Below are 22,641 nucleotides of genomic sequence, written 5' to 3' on the forward strand. Positions count from 1 at the left end.
GGAGTAAGGCTGGAGGCAACCGGTGACAAGATGGCACCACAGAGGTTCATATTGGATGTAGAGAATGAGATGGGAAAGCTGGAGTTAAAATGCAGGTGCAGCAGAAATAAGACTGGCATGCAGAAGAGGATAAGGCTGCAGATGGGTTCAGCAGTGCCTGGACTGCAGATGCAGCAGAGACTTTGGGTGCAGAAGTGGTAGGACTGCGAGTGCATTGAAGACCTGGTAGGGGTACCACAGAGGTTAGAAAGTGTAGTAATTGCTGGGCTTGCGGATGCAGGCTAGAACTGTTTAAATGACTTTGCTAGTTTAGGGAGAGTTTGACGCTATGCTCAAGTGTTAATGTTTGAGTTCAAATAGAAGAAACTGTCATGTGACACGCTTCACATAAAACTGGGGATGAAGCTGTACCCACCTGTTCCCAGCTCAAAGGCTTTCGCATTGCTTTTCACTCCTGCCAGAGGATAGAGGGGAGAAGATTCTATGGACCCCTGGATTACCTACCAGTTTGAGTTGTGGACTCAATAAAGAATTGTAGCCCTAAGATTTAGTGGCACCAGGTTTGTCTGGAGGAATTGAGGTTTTCATGAGAACTTTACTGCCAGAATTTGAGTGCGAGAAATAATAAAACTCCTGTGCAGAGTTAGACCCTCTGCCATGGGTGTAGCAGCAGAGCGCATCAGCTTGGATATTGCTGCAACTAGGTTTGTATGTATGACGAAATTAAAAACTGAATTGAGCCATTAGACAAACTGGAAATATTGTAGATTTTTGTGATCAGTAAAAATAGATGATGTAGAGATCCCCCAAGTATACTCCTCCATAAACATATTATTTTTCTGCCAGTGTCCATTTTTTAGAAAAAAGCATGGGAGAGTTTTGCCTTGAACAGTCTGCAGCAGTACAAACCCGACACCCACAGTGGGTACATCAACTCCCAGGTAGTTTAGCATTATCTGGCTGATGTAAAGCTGGTCCAGTTAGGAAGGTTTATATCAGAGCGTCAAATGTTTCCACAGCTTTTGGAGACTAATTTTTTTGGATCAGTGCCTTTACAGGTCAGGGCAATGATAGGTGCCACTAGACAGAATTAACCTTTTATAAATTAAAGCGAAGTCTTGGAATCATTGAGTGGCTGAAACCTTGTTGAGATCTATTTAGAGCCTATCCTTAGACAATGTACCTGTGAAATGGCATTTCCTGCTTATTGAAAAGGCACTTTTTTGCCTTGGCATAGAGCTTATATTCCTGTAAGCATTGTAGGACAATCGTCATGTGCCAGAAATTTTTTTGCAGGCTGGAAGAACAGAGAAAGAATATAGTCAAGATGCACCATTGCACATTGAGAAGGTATTGAAACATTTCATTCAAAAGGTATCAGACCAGATTGTAGGCTCTGCTCTGGTCATGTTTGGTCTCCTGCGTAGGGCCCAGATCTTCTCCAAATAATTGGATGATAAGGGATAGTGGACCAGTGTTTGATAGTGATGGCATTCATGCTCCAATAATTTGTGGAAGCTCTTCACTTTTCATCCTTTTTTGGAGCGAAGAAAAAGGTGACTTAAACCTGGCAAAGTGAATTTATGGATAAAGCCTTTTTTTCCAGTTTTCTCAAATACATTGACATGGGCAGCGTCTCGGTAATTAAGAGTGTGTAAGATCCTCTGTGAGGAGTAGATCAAGATTGGTAGTCAAAAGAGCGGTGATGAGGCAAGGTGTCCATCCAAAAAGTTGGCATGGGCAGCAGCATCTTGCGAAATGGTCAGAGCAGGGGCCATAGATACTTCCTCATGACTGGAAATAGGGGTAAGGCATTAGGGATGGCAGGAAGGCCCCCAGGCAAGAACTTGGAGTTGACCAGTTTATGGTTGGCAAAAGCTACTGCAACTAGGGAAAGATTAAGAAAGCGGGGGTGGCGACCTGCAAAACAGAGAAGGAGGGAGTTTCCCTATGAAGCACTCAAACGAATATCTCAAGGGCATGGTTTGCTGGCATAAGGGGCTGCAGAAAAGTATGTAGCTATTATTGGTCAACACAAAAAGAGGTGTGGAGATGGGTTCCAAGGCAAGTCCTAGGGTTAGGGGTGCCCCAATAAAATTTTCCATGGCCCCATAATCACTTAATGCAGGAACAGGAATAGATTGACCTCTGGCATGTAGCCGGGTTGGTAAGAGTAGGAGAGTTTGCAGAAGTAGATGAGGAACGGTCCATTAGGCCCCCTGTCAAGGTGTACTAGACCTGGAGGTTTCCCACATGCTCAGATCATTGGTTGAGGAAATGCCATCATCTGTGCAATACATGCAGAGGCGCTTAATGGGGGTTGTTTCCTTAGAGGACAGTCAAGCTTTGCCTAGTTGCAAAGATTTACCTGATGAGTATTGTAACGGGGGAATGTCTGACTCTAGATGCAGATGAATGAGGAGCAGGGAAGAAGCTTTGCTGGCAACTATGCTGGAAAGCAAGTTATTCAGGGAGAAGGATGGGTTCCTGCAAGGCCAGTTCCCACTATAATGCGGTCATTAGAGCTTCCCATCACAAGTGTGGGTTTTGAGCAGAATCTGCCTGTCACAGGGGAGGGTTCTGAGCAGAATTTGACAGTCAGGAGTTGGTTGTAAGCAGGAATGAGCATATCCACTGGTTCAGCTCACAAAGGGTTTGGGGCACCTAAACACTTAAAGCATATGTACTAATGCAAAATAATTAAAAAGCATGCTTCAGATTGACCTAAAAATTATCGTGGTCTAGCGCAACAGTAAATACCACTACCTGAAACAAAAGCCTTTTTTTTTTTTTTTTTTTTTTTTACACGAAAGCCTTCCAGCCAAAAAAATAAAATAAAATGCTATAGAAAAGCTTCTATTAATAAACAGCATCTTCCAGTCATTGGTGTGAGATTTGAGCAGAATCTGCTGGTCAGAGGACTGGATACTGAAAACAAATTGCCAACTGGCTCCTAAACTGAATCTGCCAACTACAGGGGTGATTTTTGAGTAGACTCCCCCAGTCATTGGGGGGGGGGGGGGTCTCTGTGCAGAGCCTGACGCTTCATGGGGGTGGGTACTACACAGAATATTTTTGGAGAATGTGTGAGTTCTAAACAGAATCTTTACCATTTTGGGTTCTCAGCAGCACACTCCAGTCCTTTTAGTTACCAGGGTGGGTTATGCCAGGCACTGGGGTGAGTTCTAGGCAGAATCTGCCAGGCACTGTGGTGAGTTCTAGGTAGAATCTGCCAGGCACTGGGGTGGGTTCTAGGCAGAATCTGCCAGGCACTGGGTGGCTTCTAGGCAGAATCTGCCAGGCACTGGGGTGAGTTCTAGGCAGAATCTGCCAAGCACTGGGGTGAGTTCTAGGCAGAAAATGCCAGGCACTGGGGTGGGTTTTAGGCAGAATCTGCCAGGCACAGGGGTGGGTTCTAGGCAGAATCTGCCAGGCACTGGGGTGAGTTCTAGGCAGAAAATGCCAGGCACTGGGGTGGGTTTTAGGCAGAATCTGCCAGGAACAGAGGTGGGTTCTAGGCAGAATCTGCCAAGGACTGGGTGTGTTCTAGGCAGAACCTGCCAGGCAATGGGGTGGGTTCTAGGCAGAATCTGCCAGGCACTGGGGTGAGTTCTAGGCAGAATCTGCCAGGCACTGGGAGTGGGTTCTAGGCAGAATCTGCCAGGCACTGGGGTGGGTTCTAGGCAGAATCTGCCAGGCACTGGGGTGGGTTCTAGGCAGAATCTGCCAGGCACTGGGGTGGGTTCTTGGCAGAATCTGCCAAGCACTGGGTGGGTTCTAGGCAGAATCTGCCAGGCACAAGGGCGGGTTCTAGGCAGAATCTGCCAGGCACTGGGGTGGGTTCTAGGCAGAACCTGCCAGGCACAGAGGTGGGTTCTAGGCAGAATCTTCAGGCACTGGGGTGGGTTCTAGGCAGAATCTGCCAGGCACTGGGGTGGGTTCTAGGCAGAATCTGCCAGGCACTGGGGTGGGTTCTAGGCAGAATCTGCCAGGCACTGGGGTGGGTTCTTGGCAGAATCTGCCAAGCACTGGGTGTGTTCTAGGTAGAATCTGCCAGGCACAAGGGTGGGTTCTAGGCAGAATCTGCCAGGCACAAGGGTGGGTTCTAGGCAGAACCTGCCAGGCACAAGGGTGGGTTCTAGGCAGAACCTGCCAGGCACTGGGGTGGGTTCTAGGCAGAATCTGCAGGCACTGGGGTGGGTTCTAGGCAGAATCTGCCAGGCTCTGGGGTGGGTTCTAGGTGGAATCTGCCAGCCACAGGGGTGGATTTTGAGTGGTTTGCTTGAAAGTGGAAACCTGTGATATCTTGCTGATGTTGCTGCATAGACTGCTCAGCAATTTCTGGCTTTTTAGAAGATTTTTACCTCAGACAGTACCTGTTTCAGTAACACTAGCACCTCAGTATTACATGCGTTCTGCTAGCATTGAGATTGTTGTATTTTGTGGTAATCTACCATTACAAAATCAGGAAAATTGAAAGAAAAATACCGTCTTTACACTTTTCGGTAAGATTCATAAACAAGAAAATGGTGTAGTATAAAAATGACAGTTTCCAAAGCTGTCAGCCTTCTAGGTTTACAGTTCACATCATTACTTTCCAGTTGTGGATGATAAACAGAATGTGCGCATATTTACTTTTTAGTGCATAACATGAAAAGCTAATCTGATCTGTGTTCATTGAAGCACATCACTTTATTGGTTCCTCTAGGAAAGATTACATTTACTGAAAATTAAACGCTGCCTGGCCATACATTCAATCACATTTCCCCTTTATGTTTAAATATGAACCCTGATCTAATGGAAAAGTAGGACAGTGTTTTAAAATGAAGGTGTGTTTCTTTCCTAGACAAAGCAATAGATATGCAGCCCAAAAAAGGCCTGTGCCCTCCCCTTTTATGACGGCACATGGATTGATGGAACAGATTGTAGTACACAGCAGATAGAGGAAGCCTTCCTACATTTTGGGTGCAGACCAATTTTAACTCTTACACTAACCGCTTTACTTAGTCACTGACTTGACAAGAGTTCTGTACTGTCCCAGGGATAAAGCAGATATCCTTCATTGTTTTCTTTATGATGATCACTGTTAAACAAATTAACATTTAATCAAGTAAATATAAAATGTTACATGAGAATATTCCATATCTATTGATTGCACCCGATACATGGTAAGCTCCCATTGTATTTTGGGAGTAGACCAACTTTGACCCTTAAAACTGCTGCTTCACTATAATTGACTCCGCAATAATTCTCTACTGATCTTAAAGTAAATATACTGCATACTGTGTTTTATAATGCTTTTTGTATTGTTAAAAAAGATTAACATATTTACATAAAATGAAATATTAAATGAGAATATAATCTTAGCCAATAGATGGTCAGCTCCAAGTATAAGATACTTGCTTTCATGCCCTTAGCTATGGAATATACTTTTTTATACTTTTTTTCCCCCCTTCCAGCTCCCCTATGTATCAATATACCATTACCTCTGTTGCACAAAAAAAAAATACAAGTTTCCTTTCATTTTGAAAACATGGCCTTACTTCAGCCATTGCTTTATTTCTCAGAAGGCTTCATAGACTCCCTTCTATACAGACAGACAAGCCAGTAAGACACAGAATTGAGTTTTCCAGCTGAGTATATGTGAAGGTTCTGTTTCTGTATATGTGAAGGTTCTGTTTCCTTCAAAGGAATATACACTATTTCACCAAAAGTATTGGGATGCCTGCCTTTACACGCACATGAACTTTATTGGTATCCCAGTCTTAGTCTGTATGGTTCAATATTGAGTTGGACCACTCTTTGCAGCTATAACAGCTTCAACTTTTCTGGGAAGGCTGTCCACAAGGTTTAGGAGTGTGTCTATGGGAATGTTTGACCATTCTTCCAGAAGCTCATTTGTGAGGTCAGGCACTAATGTTGGATGAGAAGGCCTGGCTCGCAGTCTCTGTTCTAATTCATCCCAAAGGTGTTCTATCGGGTTGAGGTCAGGACTTAGTGCAGGCCAGTCAAGTTTCTCCACCCCTAACTCGTTCATCCATGTCCTTATGGACCTTGCTTTGTGCACTGTTCCAAATCATTTGGTGGAGGGGGGATTGTGTGGGGTTTTTTTTTAGGGGTTGGGCTTGGCCCCTTAGTTCCAGTGAAGGGAACTCTTAAGGCTTCAGCATACCAAGACATTTTGGACAATTTCATGCTCTCAACTTTGTAGAAACAGTTTGGGGCCCCTTCCTGTTCCAACATACCTGTGCAAAAAGCAAGGTCCATAAAGGGAAGGCACATAGTCCTGACCTCAACTCAATAGAACACCTTTGGGATGAATTAGAGTGGGGGCTGTGAGCCAGGCCTTTTCGTCCAATGTCATTGCCTGACCTCACAAATGAGCTTCTGGAAGAATGGTCAAACATTCCCATAGACACACTCCTAAACCTTGTAGACAGCCTTCCCAGAAGAGTTGAAGCTGGTATAGCTGCAAAGGGTGGGCCTACTCAATATTGAACCCTATGGAGTAAGACTGGAATGCCATTAAAGTTCATGTGCATGTAAAGGCAGGCGTCCCAATACATTTGGCAATATAGGGTATGTAGGCTATGTCCTATAGCTTGTCACAGCTGGGGTGGAAACATCTCCACATTGATACTTGTTTCACTCCACCCAAGATAAAAAATGATTTTGTAGTTGGAGTCACTCTTTATTCATGTTTCAGAATGCTGTGTCTACCTTGTATTAAGCATAGCCCTCTGTAGCATCACTATCCTACAAGTATGGTTTACCAGGGAAAGCCCCAGTTATGGGTATATAGGTTTCCGCAGCTTATAGTAAAGTGTTGCAGGCTCTCCTTTCCTCCTCACACACAATACAATTATGTGAGCACACCAACCCCAAATAGATTTGCATTTGTAAAGCTCAGGCATTGCTACAAAAAATGTAGCGACAGTTTCCCTTCTCATACTTACTGCAAATTGAAGAAATAAATCATTGGATATCTCATTATATTTCTCCTTGCATACTGCGGCAGAATTTAAATTGCCTTTTGTTGCTGCTCCACCAAACGATACTTCCTTATCATCCCAAGCGCACATGGCTGGAGAACAGGAGAGGGTGAGAGGGAGCTCGCACAACACTTCTCTTCCACTCTCACATCCACACTGCCTTTGTACTCTAATAGTTTTATAACTTATAAGGAAGGGTTGTGACCTTCACAAATGCACAGAGATGGCAGTTGTGTTGTACTTAATCATCGCTGACTTTTAAAGTGTCTTTAATTATGTATAATTAAAGGGACAGGAGCTGAAAGATGGTGTGTATTTTTTTTTTTCTTATAGCACTATACTTGTTTTTTCCTATCATCTGCAAACAGCTTGGATGATGTGTTGCAGTCTAATTCTTCTTGCTACTTGGGAAGGAGCAATATTTATATAACTTAGGCTGGCCTTACACTAGTAGACTTTCATTTGAAAACTTGCATTTTAAGAGCCTTTGTTCATTTTTATAAACATTAGTGGGGTCAAATCGAAGTTCCTTTTCAACCAAAGTGAAAAGGAAAATTTGAAGATAGATGGAAAAATGTTTTTCGAAAGAGCTAATTTCTAACAGTGCACTGTATGTAATTTTTGTCTATTCATTCTAAAAACGTAATTTTAAAGCGTCATCACTGTGCTTGTGTGCACTTACTCTGGCTACTCTGATTTTCTCCCACACTCCAAAGACATGGGCTAGGTCAATTAGATCCAGTCTAAAATTAGCCCTAGTATGTGTATGTATGCTTTTGAGGTAAGGGCCTTATATTATACATTTCTAGAGGGCAGGGAATAATGTAAATGTATATTATGTAAAGCCTGCCTAAATTGTCAGCACTATACAGGTCCCTCTCAAAAAATTTGCATATTGTGATAAAGTTCATTATTTTCTGTAATGTACTGATAAACATTAGACTTTCATATATTTTAGATTCATTGCACACAACTGAAGTAGTGCAAGCCTTTTATTTTATTATTGATGATTTTGGCATACAGTTCATGAAAAACTAAAATTCCTATCTCAAAAAATTAGCATATCATGATAAGGTTCTCTAAACGAGCTATTAACCTAATCATCTGAATCAACTAATTAACTCTAAACTCCTGCAAAAGATTCCTGAGGCTTTTAAAAACTCCCAGCCTGGTTCATTACTCAAAACCGCAATCATGGGTAAGACTGCCGACCTGACTGCTGTCCAGAAGGCCATCATTGACACCCTCAAGCAAGAGGGTAAGACTCAGAAAGAAACTTCTGAATGAATAGGCTGTTCCCAGAGTGCTGTATCAAGGCACCTCAGTGGGAAGTCTGTGGGAAGGAAAAAGTGTGGCAGAAAATGCTGCACAACGAGAAGAGGTGACCGGACCCTGAGGAAGATTGTGGAGAAGGACCGATTCCAGACCTTGGGGGACCTGCGGAAGCAGTGGACTGAGTCTGGAGTAGAAACTGGAGTAGAAACATCTAGAGCCACAGGCGTGTGCAGGAAATGGGCTACAGGTGCCGCATTCCCCAGGTCAAGCCACTTTTGAACCAGAAACAGCGGCAGAAGCGCCTGACCTGGGCTACAGAGAAGCAGCACTGGACTGTTGCTCAGTGGTCCAAAGTACTTTTTTCTGATGAAAGCAAATTTTGCATGTCATTCGGAAATCAAGGTGCCAGAGTTTAGAGGAAGACTGGGGAGAGGGAAATGCCAAAATGCCTGAAGTCCAGTGTCAAGTACCCACAGTCAGTGATGGTCTAGGGTGCCATGTCAGCTGCTGGTGTTGGTCCACTGTGGTTTATCAAGGGCAGGGTCAATGCAGCTAGCTATCAGGAGATTTTGGAGCACTTCATGCTTCCATATGCTGAAAAGCTTCATGGAGATGAAGATTTCATTTTTCAGCACGACCTGGCACCAGCTCACAGTGCCAAAACCACTGGTAAATGGTTTACTGACCATGGTATTACTGTGCTCAATTGGCCTGCCAACTCTCCTGACCTGAACCCCATAGAGAATCTGTGGGATGTTGTGAAGAGAAAGTTGAGAGACGCAAGACCCAACACTCTGGATGAGCTCAAGGCCGCTATCGAAGCATCCTGGGCCTCCATAACACCTCAGCAGTGCCACAAGCTGATTGCCTCCATGCCACGCCGCATTGAAGCAGTCATTTCTGCAAAAGGATTCCCGACCAAGTATTGAGTGTATAACTGAACATAATTATTTGAAGGTTGACTTTTTTGTATTAAAAACACTTTTTTTTTATTGGTCGGATGAACTATGCTAATTTTTTGAGATAGGAATTTTGTTTTTTCATGAGCTGTATGCCAAAATCATCAATAATAAAACAATAAAAGGCTTGCACTACTTCAGTTGTGTGTAATGAATCTAAAATATATGAAAGTCTAATGTTTATCAGTACATTACAGAAAATAATGAACTTTATCACAATATGCTAATTTTTTTGAGAGGGACCTGTATAAATACCTGTAATAAATTCAATTTCTCTATCCTGCCAGTGTTAATCACTCAGCTTCGTCTGCCATCGCCTGCAGCCTGTTTATGCTGCAATCTTGCTCTGCCTGCTTTGAACCTTTTCACCTCTAGTCTCCATCATCCTTAGAACTTTTTTGGTTTAGGTCCATTCTTTGACACCCTTTACCAGCAGCCCTAGTCAGCAATAGTTACTAAAAAACACAGGTGACCACTTGGGTGGTGGTGCTGAACTGTACTGTAACATGCTTGTTCATCTCCAATACTAGCATGTGCATGCTTGGGTTCGCGTATTGCAGTTGGGCAAGGCTGCTCAAGTAGTCCATTGTTTTACAACTATGTCTTCAAGCACTGCAAAAGTTCATGTTCATGGCTTTGACACAGAGGGGCTGCAGTTAATGGGTGTCATAGCATTGCAGTTTCAGAACAGCAAGAACAGAGCAGAAAAGGTGATTAAGGAAGAATCTGGAGGATCAGTGGTGCAGGGTGGAAGCAATTAGAAAACCTTTAAATGGTAAAAAAAACAATCGGGTGTTAAGAGTTTTTAGTGTAGTGAACACTGCTGAGAGATGTTGGGGGCCCTGATGGACACTGTTTGGGGTCAGACCTGAGATGTGGTTCCTGTACTTTCCTGTTACTTTTACTCCTGGTGGTAAAAGTCCTCCAACGGTAAAATAAATTTCTCATTATACCACTCAAGAGGCTCAAACTACAAAGCTTTAACTGGGGGATGAGGATCTATATTTCAGCCATGTAGCTGTAATTTTCGTATTTTATAAGGCTCATCTGAATATAGCTGTCTTTTTTTTTTTTTTTTTTTTTTTTTTTTAATAAACATCCTTAGCCTGATGTGAATTATGTGTGGCAATTAAATAATTTTATTTCTTGTCCTGACTATTCCTAACCTCAATAAACTGGCACTAACTGTAGCTCTAATGCATTCTTTTTCCAGGAAAGACGACTGAAGGAAAAGGCAGCCCGAAGAGCAGCAAGCAAGAAGGGTGAAGAGGTAGGAATGCTTACCATTGTAATATGGACAGAGGAGTTTACTAACTTGGGATTTAATTTGTGCTGTTGGAGCTTTGTCAATTACATAAAGTCACTGTGTGTGATGATCAGATCCTGTATATTAAAATGAAGGGACACAAACTGATACATGACTGAGTCGCTTGTGGGTGGAATTCTTCTTTGCAGATATTCATTATTATACTCGTATGCCTAATGTCTATTAAGGCAGAAGGCGTTCCTCTTGTCCAGTAGACTCCTTGGTGTCTCTCAAACACAAAATGTCAGTGCTGTAAGTTATCAAGTCACTAGTCAGGTTCATTGCTACTTTGGACATTTGCCTTGAATTGGTAGAAGTTGCACAGCTCAGGCTCCAGGTCATACATTCCCGGTGACTCTGGAAGGTGCTATCTGGATTCTGAATTAAGTGGACTCCTGATTCTCCATTTAGTACAGTTGCAGTGTTTGGTGGATAACATTAAAAGTTTTACCTAAAATTGAAAGTTTAACTAAAGGCAACACTTTTTTTCTAGTTCTGGATAGAGTGGAGAGCAGTTAGAACACCTGTTAGGTTTTTATTGTTGTATACCCCCCTTTTAGGGAGATTCACCATCTCTATTTGTCTTGTTTACTGTTCTCAAAAGTGAAAGTAAATCCCAAAGTTTGGGTTGTTCCCAGAACAGTAATAGGGGAAGCCTTCCAAAGGGGACACCGGTTCTGGGGGCCCCAATGGAGTTCCTTAATTTGCAAGGATTTTCTCTCACTACCTCTTTTAGCTGTTGACAAGTGATGACTCAAGGGGGAGAATGATTGGTGCAAAGGCAAAAAGGTCTCAGTCTGTCAGAGTTCAATTGATAAAAAAAAAAGTCTGCACATTAGGGCAAGCTGTTCCAAGAGTTGTAGCAGATTCTAAAAGATAGGGGAAGAAAGAAAAAGGGAAAAGTGCCACTAAGTGTAGTAAGACCTAATACATTTATTGAGCCCCCAATCTAGGCTACTCACACTGTAATGATAAACAAAGGCTCATCTGTATATGGTGGTCCAGAGTGCCATGTCGATAGTTCGCCAGCAGTGCTTGAAGGATGACAGAAACGCCTCTGTGATGCTGGGAGCTGATGGAGGAAGTTCGCTCTAAAGGCTCTTATCCTATGTGACTCGCAGCGCCAGTGAGGCGGCGGGGGTGGACCCAGGATGCTTTGCGATGTGCGGATTCCGAGCATGTGGGCTCCTTGATCAAGCTTTGAGCACCCCGAACCAGCATTTGCAGATGAGCCTGTTTTTTTTATCATTCTTGTGTGAGTAGCCCAGATAGGGGCTCAATAAATTTAAGTTTTACTATACTTAGCGGCGCATTTTCCTTTCTGTTTCCTTCAAGAAGTGATGACTTCTTGTCACATACACAGATGTGGTGGGGGGGGGGGGGGAGGGGAACTGACGGGGTTATAACCCTTCCTCATTCTATCCAAATTGCCTATAGTTCTACTTTGTTTAATCTCTTATTAGAGTATTAAAAAGCATATAACAAAAAGTTACACAACCCTACGAGCGTAATATAAGATTTTGGATACATAAGTACCAAGCACAATATGAGGCTCACAGGAATGAACAAATATCAGAAGGCAGAACAACTGCAGGTATAAATTCCATGTAAAAACGGAAAGAAGGACATAAAGAAATAGGCATAATAGAAGACTGATTCTATGAGTGTAGGATGCCCAAAAAACAAACCAAAGTTATTATCAATTAAAGATTTCTAATTCCTTAAATCATGCCCTAGGACTCAAAAGGTCTGATTGATGGCTAGTGTAAAAAATGAAACCAGACCATGAGCTATTACAACATTTATACTGTTAATAAGGAAAAGAAAGAAGTGAAAAAATGGGGGGGTGAAGGATAGAGAGAGAGGTTTGCATCTATGCGCTCTTACGGGATGAATAATATCACCATAGGTAAGGCCAGCCCTATACAATGGTGTCAAAGGCAGATGAATGAAATGGTCCATACTGTCATCATGAGCCTTTAGGATTCCAGCCTGTCATCTCTAGCAATCATGTTCCATGTGGTCAATTTTGTCTACTTGGCATGCCCATTCAGCCAGGGTAGGGGATATAGTTCTACTTTAAACATTGTCTTTGCATCGTGGAGCCAGGCATTTTTTTTTATATAACTGACAAAATGCCCCTCTTTCTCAACTTGCAACCATGGCAACAGAACTTGGTTTTTGCATATAATTTCCAAGAACCCACTAAATCATATAATTGGCACTCCCAGCAGACACAGAGTTTAATTACTCACAATTAATTTGGTACTGCTGCAAAGACCATTGCCTTCCCCTTCTCTAGCCTGTGATAACACTCCTCCGGGACCCCTTCCTTACACACAGCACACACATTTAGTTTGGAGCCATACACCAGTTTTCTGTAGTTAAAATTATTTTTACTGCACAAGCAAAACAGACATTCCTCCCAGTTGTCTTTATTGATGTATTTTATCCTCTGGTGGTGAAATGCGTCAGTAGACAGCTGAGTGCAGTGTCTGTATTTGTGCTAAACCTGAATAGCCAGCACACCATGATCTTAAAAATAACATCCAAAAATGTATTAAAATGATTACATCACATCAGTAAATTGTGATATTTGGGGCAAGGCAGGACCACTTCATAAACCCTGCTATTCTTAGGAGCCAAAAAAGTTACCATCTTAGCCTCTGTTTGATCTGCAATTTTCATGGTGCTGCACGTGTGATAAGTTATGACACCAGCCATTTGATGGCTTGACAGTTCAGTCAAGCAACTGTGACGGTTATCATTCACAGCATGCCTTGAATGTAACTGTTTTGGGAAACTTTTAAATGGGCTTAGTTGCTTTAAGGTGAGATTAGGGACCGCAAGTTGTATGGAGTATGGTTTCTTCTCTAATACACTTGGACTGGAAATGTAATCTTATAGTTATCAGGGTGGATTTGATTTAAATCAAGTTGATTTAAATCATTATTGAAAACACTAGTAAAAAGGCTGGATTTAAATCAACTCGATTTAAATCATAATGTTTAAAAAGCGGTTGTCATCTCTGTCCTGCAGCGTCTCCTCCTCTGACCTGCTGTTGACTCAAGGACAGTCCCATTCACTTTATTAGGGTGGGCTGGTGATGCGGCAGTGACACAACAAGGTGAGGGACATGGCGACAGCAGGTGGGTGGATGCCCGCTAACAGGCGCTGCCATGATGGATCTGAAATGACAGGTGCTCTTTAAATGTAAGGACAGTGCATGTTATCTCAGCTTGCAGAGCTTGGATTCATTGAATGAGTTTACCAAAAATGTAAATATTGCAGAATATACAGCCTCATGCTATATAACTAAGTTCAATGTCATACTGAATAAACTAAATGATTAATGTATCTTAAATAGAAAATTATCTTTAGATAGATTTTTACTCCAATAGCATTTTATTCAAATAAATTTGGTTAAAAAAAAAAAAAGAAAATCTGATTTTTTTTTTTTTGTTAAAAATATACCTTTTTTAATCCTCCCTGATAGGTATTGGGGGGGGGGGGGGTGTAATGTATTTCCTATTGTAATACTGGACCTGGTGATGGTAATACTGGGGGTGCAGTGTTTCTTATTGCAATACAGGGGGCTGGTGATGATAGTACTGGGGGTGCAGTATTTTATTGCAATACTGGGGGCTGGTAATGATAATACTGGGGGTGCAGTATTTTTTATTGCAATACTGGGGGCTGGTGGTGATAATACTGGGGATGCAGTATTTCTTGTTGCAATACTGGGACTGGTGGTGATACCACTGTGGGTGCAGTATTTCTTATTGCAATACTAGGCTGGTGGTGATAATACTGGGGGGTGCAGTATTTTGTATTGCAATACTGCGTAATGATAATACTAGAGTTGCAGTATTTCATATGACTGTATTAGGACTGATGATACTGATATTTTTTCTTATTGCAGTAATGGAGCTGATGCTAGGGGTACGATACTTTCTATTACAGTAATGAAACTGATGATAGGTATACTAGGGTTGCAATATTTCTTATTACAGTACTGGGCTGGGGGTACAGTAGTTCTTACTACAGTGCTGGGGGCTGAGGTGTTTGTAGCAAAGGAAAAACCTTTAACTTATCCCTTATTTCAGCCATGTTGATAAGCTCGTTGGAATGGTCTGTTTCAATATTCTTTGAACATAAGAACGATATGATCTGCAATAAAGTCCTAAAATTCTTGCAAAATATATATAGCTGACATGAATGAGATTATATTTTCTTCTGCCTTTAACAGAATAAGGGTTTCACTTCAAGTTGTTTTTAAATGCTATGTGCATATCTTTCCAGTGGGTGATTTTAGGATTGGGATATTAGCGGCAATGCTCATTTCCATGGTCTTGTTGCTGCACATCTTTCTCTTATTTAATCTAGCGATTACACAGTCCTCTCTGTCAGCCCGTTCTCACTGCCCAAAATGCTGTTAACAATAGGGGCATAATTATCTATACAGTTCTGTAGAAATGGGAAATAATTAGCCTATCATGAGAAATAGAGAGACTTGTTCATCTAACTATTAAAGAGTACTTTGTCTTGTTACAATGATTTTGAATGTGAAGTTTTATTGGAGATTTGCAATGCAGTCACAGAGGGTTTATGTCTCATAGCGTTCAGAGAAGAGAACAGGAGTTGATTGCTCCTAACTACAATACAACAAGAGTACATTTGACAGCTGAGAATATGAGCATAGCAACTCAGAATACTCATGACTTATTGCACGTAATTGAGCGATATTGTGAACTTAAAGCTGATCTCTAGGCAGATAGAAAACTCACTGATTAATGCAATTATTAGAACATCCTAAAATGTATTTTCCAATGCAAGTAATAAAAGTACCTGGGTTTGGCTTGGTACTAGTTTCTTGCAGTTCACTTTACAGCAAAGCTTGAGAGGAGAAGGGTGAAGCAGCACAAGGAACCAGTCAGATATGCTGCAGTGCAAGGTGGAAAGGAAACTTGTGAGTGAAAGTAACTGCAGTAGAAAGAGATCAGGTTCTCTACCCTGCTATGCAGGGCTGCTCTATGTGGCCAAGCTGTGTAGCTCTCAGGACTGGATTAAAAGAAATACATATCCTTTGGCAGGTAAAACACTCATTTGTTGTTATATGTGTGCATCCAACAGTGGTCACCACAGGTAATCGCCAGCTATGTGAACGAATAGCTGTGGCCACCTGTCATTGAAGTGTACAGTCTGGGCAGCTGTAGCTAGCTGCTCACATCTGTCAAACACAGCAGCAGGAATTAGTAGATTCCAGCTTTTGCCAGTTGCATTGATCGCATTGTGGCAAAACACCCATGTGAATGTAGCCTTATACTGAAAAGAGATCTTCCATCAAGTTCACTATGAAAATGTTTGTCTAAGAAGTGATAGATTGCACTTGTTCCAAGGATCAAATGAGCAATAGAAGGGCAACAACTAGTGGTAGAAGACCTAGAACACAGAAGTTTTCGTATGACTGTGCGCTAATGATTTAATGGCTCCTGATTTTCTTTACAGAGTAATTGTAGAACACCACCAGTCACTGATAAGATGGAAAGTAGATTCAGCAAGACCTCCAGTTATTCACTTATACTGACAGTATTGCTGGTTAAATGAACACATTTTATTCATACTGTTTGATTAAATAAAAATATCCAAGTGATGTTGAAGACAATTATTTATTCTATCCAGTCATGAGACTCGTTAACGCTCCGCGTTGACAGCAACAGATAAAAAAAAACATTAAGAATTAAGAAGTGTATTAAAAGAACTTGTCATGTAACAAGAAAATTGTCTACCACCCTGTCTAGATAAAGTGAGCCACTAACTGCCAAAGCAATGGTTACCAGGCTTTAGTACGGGAACATTGCACGTAGTCTTCTATAAAGGACTACCTATAAAGTAATGGAGATCTGATCTTAAAGCTTAACTAAAGGCAAAACGTTTCTTTTATTTTTGGATAGATGGGAGAAGGATTAGAACGCTTGTCAGTTTTTATTGCTTTCTGTGCCCCTGTTAAGATTCACCCTCTCTATTTGTCCTGTTTACTACTATCATTGAAAATAAAATAAAATCCCAAATTTTGGGTTGTCCCCAGAAAAGTAATAGAGGGAACGTCTAGTAGGGACACTAGTTCTGGTGACTCGTGGGTCTCCAAGGAATTGTTTTTTTCTCTTTCGTTTATCGACGGACACAACACTTTATAAATTATAACTACTGGGTTATATTGCTTCCTCCAGGAGTAGGACTAAACAGAACACCTGGCTACGCCCATGGGTCGTCCTCAGCTTGGTATATAACCCCACCTCTCTGCTCTAGATAATCAGTTTTAAACTGTCAGGAGTAAGGACCTAGGCTCCTGGCTGGGATCTCTGGTCCTAGCAATTTTTGCTCCTTCCTGCCGAGCTGGGCGACAGGCTAGATCATTTAGATCCAGTGGCCCCCCCAGCCCAGCCAGCGAGTGCTTTAAGACCACAGCTAAACTACAGAGGCTGTCCCACGAGTTAAACATCTTGCAGGGTCACATACGACCAGGCTTGGGTCTGAGTCGCAGTGGTCCTTTGGCTGATAGCTCCCCTACTTCGGTGGCGAGGATTCTGTCTGGAGCATTACCCGCACCATGGATGGGTAAGTACAGTCCCCCCTCTCCCCTTTTGGCGTTTTTTTTGGGGTGGGTGCAGGTAACCCCCAGGGATAGTTTAGACCTGCCTGCAGGTTACCTCCTCCCATCCTTAAAAATCCCTCAGTGAGCTGGGCTTCCCCCTTGCCTGGACCTGGAGTCTGGTGGGGGTCCCAGGGCAGAGGATGCAGCGGAGGCCCCTGGGGTCTCCCCCGCTATCCCCACTCTGTAAGGGTCCTGGGATAGTGTGTCCTGCCCTGTTATTCTGGAGGGGTCTCAGTGTAGGAGACCCCTAGGTGCATGCCCCACTGTTTGCAGTGTGGGTATAGCGCAGGGGGGTCCCAGTGCATAGACCGGTGCAGAGTGTGCAGTGGAGTCTCCCCTAACGTGTGTCCTACCTTCAGGAGGGGGTCCCCTTGCTGAGGGTGCAGAATTGCAGAGGGCACAGGGAAGATCCTAGCAGCATGCTGTAGCCTATGGCATTTTCCCCTAGTCTGGCTGGTCTTTGGTTGGCGGCCATGTTTGTGTAGCCCGGTGTCACGGGGGCCATTTTCCCTTAGTCTGGCTGGTCTCCAGCTGGCGGCCATGTTTGTTTAGCCCGATGTCCCGGGGGCCATTTTCCCCTTATTCTGGCTGGTCTCCGGTTGTGTTTGTTTAGCCTGATGATGTCACGGGGGCAATTTTCCCTTAGTCTGGCTGGTCCTGCAGTCCTTAGTGTCCCGTGTGGAAGTAGCGTTTGGGCAAAGGCCCAGGAGGAAGTGTTCCCTGCCTTTCCCTGCTCATTCTGTCTCATCTGATCCTGATGCCACTGCAGATGCGGCCCGTCCAGGGGGGCTTATTATCACACTCCCAGTTCCATCCGATAGTGAAGATGATTCCTCCATGGTCGCAGCAGCGAATTAAAAAGCACTGGTAGACACACTTGTCACTGTAATGATTGAGACTTTAAAAATGGAGGATGCGGAAGATGTGACTATGGACGTGGCTGTGTCATTTTGGTGCGCATAAGTCACCTTACACTCCAAAGGTTTTTCCTTATGTGCCTTATTTTGATGGGTTTTCCTGTAAGGAATGGGAACAACCAAAATTACCCTTTGTGGTCCCCAAACATTTTGCTGTATGTTACCCTTTTGAGGAGTCACTTTTAAAAAAAAAAGTGGACTAGTCCACCAGTGGTGGACCTTCCTGTTTCCAGGTTGAACAAAGCTACCATGATCAGAGTAGAGGAATTCCCATCCTTTAAGGATCCGGCTGACAGGAGAGTGGAGGCTGTGGCACACAGCATGTTTACTATGGCTGGTTTGACATTGCAGCCAGTCTTTGCCTCGGCCCTGGTGTCTCAGACCCTAACTGAATGGGCCAAGCTTTTGTGCCAGGGCCTGGGAGGTGAGCAGGTCCCCGCACCATTTGGTCCATGGGCTGCAGTTTATTTGTGATGCAGCTTTGGATACAGCTCCTGTACTATCCAAAATTTGTTTCAGCGGTGGTAATTAGGCGTGTGCTGTGGCTTAAGAATAGACCAAGCCTTTAAGAAAGCTCTCATTGATCTTCCCTTTCAACGAGATCGCCTGTTTGAGGCTACCCTGGATGACATCATTAAGGGTATGACGGGAGGAAGAGTAGCTTCCTGCCATAGTCTAGGAAAGGGAAGGAGCCTCGTCGCAGATAGGAGGCCCCCCTTCTGAGCACATAGAAAATTATTTTGTGCGTCTGGGACGAAGAATAAGGGGAATCAATCTTTCAAATCTTCCCCAGGAGGTTCCAAGCATCCTTACTCTGGTAAGCCTAGAGCTAGCTTCTCTGGACCCGCAGACAAGACCCCTTCAGCATAAAGGTCTGCCCTCACCCATTATTGGGGTGGGGGGGACATCTTCTCTGGTTTCCGGCCTTGTGGACCTCCTTCATGAGCGTCAAGGGGATTCACAAAATTATTATTTTGGGGGTATCCAGAAAGGGGAACAAAGCTTTTTGTCCTTTTCCAGTTTTTCGGTCCTGAGTCTTCTTGTGTGGATTTAATTCCTGCAAAGGTTCAGGTGATGTCCAAACTACCCAAGTTCCCCCTATCCCTGTCCAGGGAATTGATTTACCTAGGTCTGATTCTTATTCTGACCAGGGTGGTCCTTCCTCTGGGCAAACTTCAGGAAAAACAGGTTGTTATTCACTGGCTGCTGTCACACAGATAGTTTTCTCTGCCATTTTGCACACAGGTTCTGTATCTGGTGGTATTCACCTTCAAGACAGTTCTGTTTGCACAGTCCTACATGCAACTCTTTTACCAGGTTCGGCTCCACAGAAGGATACAGAGGTTCGTGGCGAGATCACGTGTTCCTCTGGCAGGCGTCCAAGGACCACAATAAGCCCGGTATCATCTTAGACTCAGGCTTCTTCCGAAATTCCTGCGAGGAATCAAGGGCGAGGATCTTCTAATTAGTCTAGTGGCCATAAACGTCTCTTGGGGGCTTCCTCTCAGAGAAGAGCAGTTGTCCCAAGGGCTGATCTACCATCATGCTTTGCAGTCACTGGTTTTAATGGCTTAGCTATTGAAAGCCAGGTACTGAGGGATAGAGGTCAGTCTGCATCAGTGATACCTAATATGGTGAGGCGAGGAAATCGTCTTCCAGCAAGATGATGTACCATTGTACGTGAAAAGAGTACATTTCTTGGTGTGAGTCCTCGATCCTTTTCAGTGGCTTGGATCTTAACCTTTCTTCAACAGGACATTGATCAGAAGTTGGCCTTGAGTACCATCAAGGGCCAGGTGTCTGCCCTTGCGACCCTTAGCCACACACTCTTTAGTTTGTACCTCCATTCAGGGAGTTCAGCATGTGGCTTCACTTGTACAGTCTCTTTTGTCGCAATAGAATTTAAATTTAGTACTTTTGGTTCTTCAGAAACCTTCATTTGAGAATATTCAGGAGATTCCCTTGCCTACGTTATTCCAAAAGGTGACATTCTTGGTGTCTATTACCTTGGCCCGCAGGGTATCGGAATTGGTGGCATCCTGTCGCAGTCCCTAGGGATAAAGTGGTTCTTCGTCCCTGTCCATCATTCCTGCCCAAAGTTGTCTCTGACTTCCATTTGAATGAGAACATTGTGTTGCCTTTCTTGTGTCCCAAGCCGGCTCATGCCAAGGAATTTGCTTTGCATACCTTGGATGTGGTTCATGCGATTTGGGTGTATCTGGCAGCTACTGAGTCCTTTCTGAGGTCAAACTCGCTTTTTGTGGTTGCGGACGGACCACAAAAGGTCTGGCTGCTTATTAAGCTACCATCTCCAGATGGATCAGACAGACTGTGACTCAGGCCTATTCCATTAAAGGTCAGGTTCCTCCTTTCCCTGTCACGGCACATTCTACTCGGGCGCTGAGTGCTTCTTGGTCCTTCCGTCATCAGGCATCAATATCGCAAGTTTGCAAGGCGGCCACTTAATTGTCGGTGCATACCTTCACAAAATTCTATAAGGTAGATACTTTGGCATCTGCAGATGCTTCTTTTGGCCGCAAAGTTTTGCAGGCTGCTTTTTAAGAGGGACTGTTCCCTCTTGAGGGGTGCTTTTTCTTTAAACTCTTATTTTTCAGACGGCGCTCCTGTGACCCGGTTAAGGCTCCTGTGTCCTGGTTAAGGGCTCTTATGTTTAGTCTTTGGTTATTTTCCCCACCCCTCATTTTCCTTTTGGCACTGCTTTTGGACATCCAAGTAGTTATGATTTATGAAGCGCTGTGTCCGTCGAACTTGCCGTAAAATCCATTTCTCTGAGTTCGACGGACACAGCACACACCCCTCTATGGAGTTCTGATACTTCTAATACTGCTTGCTACTAAACTGATTACCTAGAGGAGGGGGGGGGGGTTATATACCAAGCTGAGGACGGCCCATGGGCGTAGCCAGGTGTTTTTAATTCTGCCCAGTCCTACTCCTGGAGGAGGCAATATCACCCAGTAGTTATGATTTATGGATCGCTGTGTCTGTTGATGAACTCAGAGAAATGGATTTTACGGTAAGTACAAAAATCCCATTATTTGGAGGGATTCCCTCTCACCTCTTGTTTGGCTATAGGACAGGAAGTGAAGGAAAATCTCTCAATGGGACATAGATGGAAAAAAAGTTCACCAAAAGTTCTAAAGAGCCTCAGAACTAGAACCAGAGAGCAGCCATGCTTCTGGAGTACAAAGCTGCTACAGCTAAGACCCATGCTGCTACAGAGGTGAACACGTTTGTAGATGAGGATAGATACTTGTGCTACCCTTAGGGCTTAAATGGAAACATTTTACTTAGAGCTAGTTCACACCATAGCACGTGCAAGGCATATTTATATGTGCTTTGCAGTAAATTGCCAGTCATTCTTAATGCTACCCCAACATACATACATACATACATACATAAATAAATACATACAAAAAAGTAAAATCGGTTGCCCAAGCACCTTACTACACAGATATGAATGCTGTACATTGAAATTCTCTGCATTGCCAAAGATAGTGCAGGTGCAATTTATTTTTGTGCATTGAGATGCATTAAGAACCTGTTCAAAATAAATAGGCTGCTTAAAGCAACCCTGTTGCGACTTTATTACTTACCCCAGCCATACCTTCATTTTTGTACAGTTGTGCAGGCTCCTCTACTGTAATTGCTTACATTGAATTCACTGCACACTGTGAGCTTCTCACAATGTACATTATAAGCTGCAGAAAGTGGAGTCTGTCTCATTTTCCTGCTGGAGGACATCAGTATTAACTAGCCATTTCCTCTTCAGTCTGAGTGCCCCTGGATTGCCCATTTCAGTTCAAGCATTTCAATTATGGAGGCACAGCATCTCATGCGGGCATTACCTAGGGCAGTCTGCATGCAAATGCAGCCTCCCTAAGAATGCCCCTACTATAGACTGACATCCATCCATCAGGGTATTTTGATAATCTCATAGCTCTTGCCAAGAGCCCGCCCATGGCTTGCCTTTGGGCTGAGGAATGTTGAGAGAAGTACTCAGGCAGCGTGTAGTAATGTTTTCAGGAAGCTATGCACAGCACCATCCCACCACACATGATCTCCCTGCATTGCATAGAGACTCAGTAATGCCACTGGGTCTAACATAAGGTATGAAGTGAAAAACAGTTTTATTTAAAAGTTGTATTAGAATGTCACGTCTGGCCTGGTAGTTGTAAATACTGCCGTGGACTCTGCTGGAAAGCCCGAGTTTTTTTTTTTTTTTATCTCAGTTCTTTCAGCCTAGAGGAGAGATGTGGGGTCTTGTATACCCCACATCTCTCCATAAAAAAGACCTGTCATGCCCTATTCCTTTTACAGGGGATGTTTACATTCCTTGTAATAAGAATAAAAGTGATAAAAAAAATAATACATTTAAAGGGAAAGTGAAAAGAAAAAATAATAATTTAAAGCACCCCCATCAATGCTTATGGAAACCGCATTCAAACCACATATGTGAGGTATCACCACAGACGTTAGAGTGAGAGCCACAATCCTAGCCCAGGACCTCCTCTGTAAC

The 22,641-nt window shown here is 43.3% G+C and overlaps 1 protein-coding gene across 1 annotated transcript in view; it reads left to right on the top strand.

Moving 5' to 3' along the window:
* The window catches only part of DDX10 (DEAD-box helicase 10), a 498,989-nt gene that overhangs the window by 295,594 nt on the left and 180,754 nt on the right, over positions 1-22,641 (top strand). The window contains exon 16 of the mRNA XM_082244266.1: positions 10,440-10,496. Within this exon, the coding sequence (XP_082100392.1) occupies positions 10,440-10,496 (57 nt within the window). The remainder of the gene's footprint in view (positions 1-10,439; positions 10,497-22,641) is intronic.

Source organism: Pelophylax lessonae (assembly GCF_965119305.1).
Source record: "Pelophylax lessonae genome assembly, chromosome: 2".
Taxonomy (NCBI): Eukaryota; Metazoa; Chordata; class Amphibia; order Anura; family Ranidae; genus Pelophylax; species Pelophylax lessonae.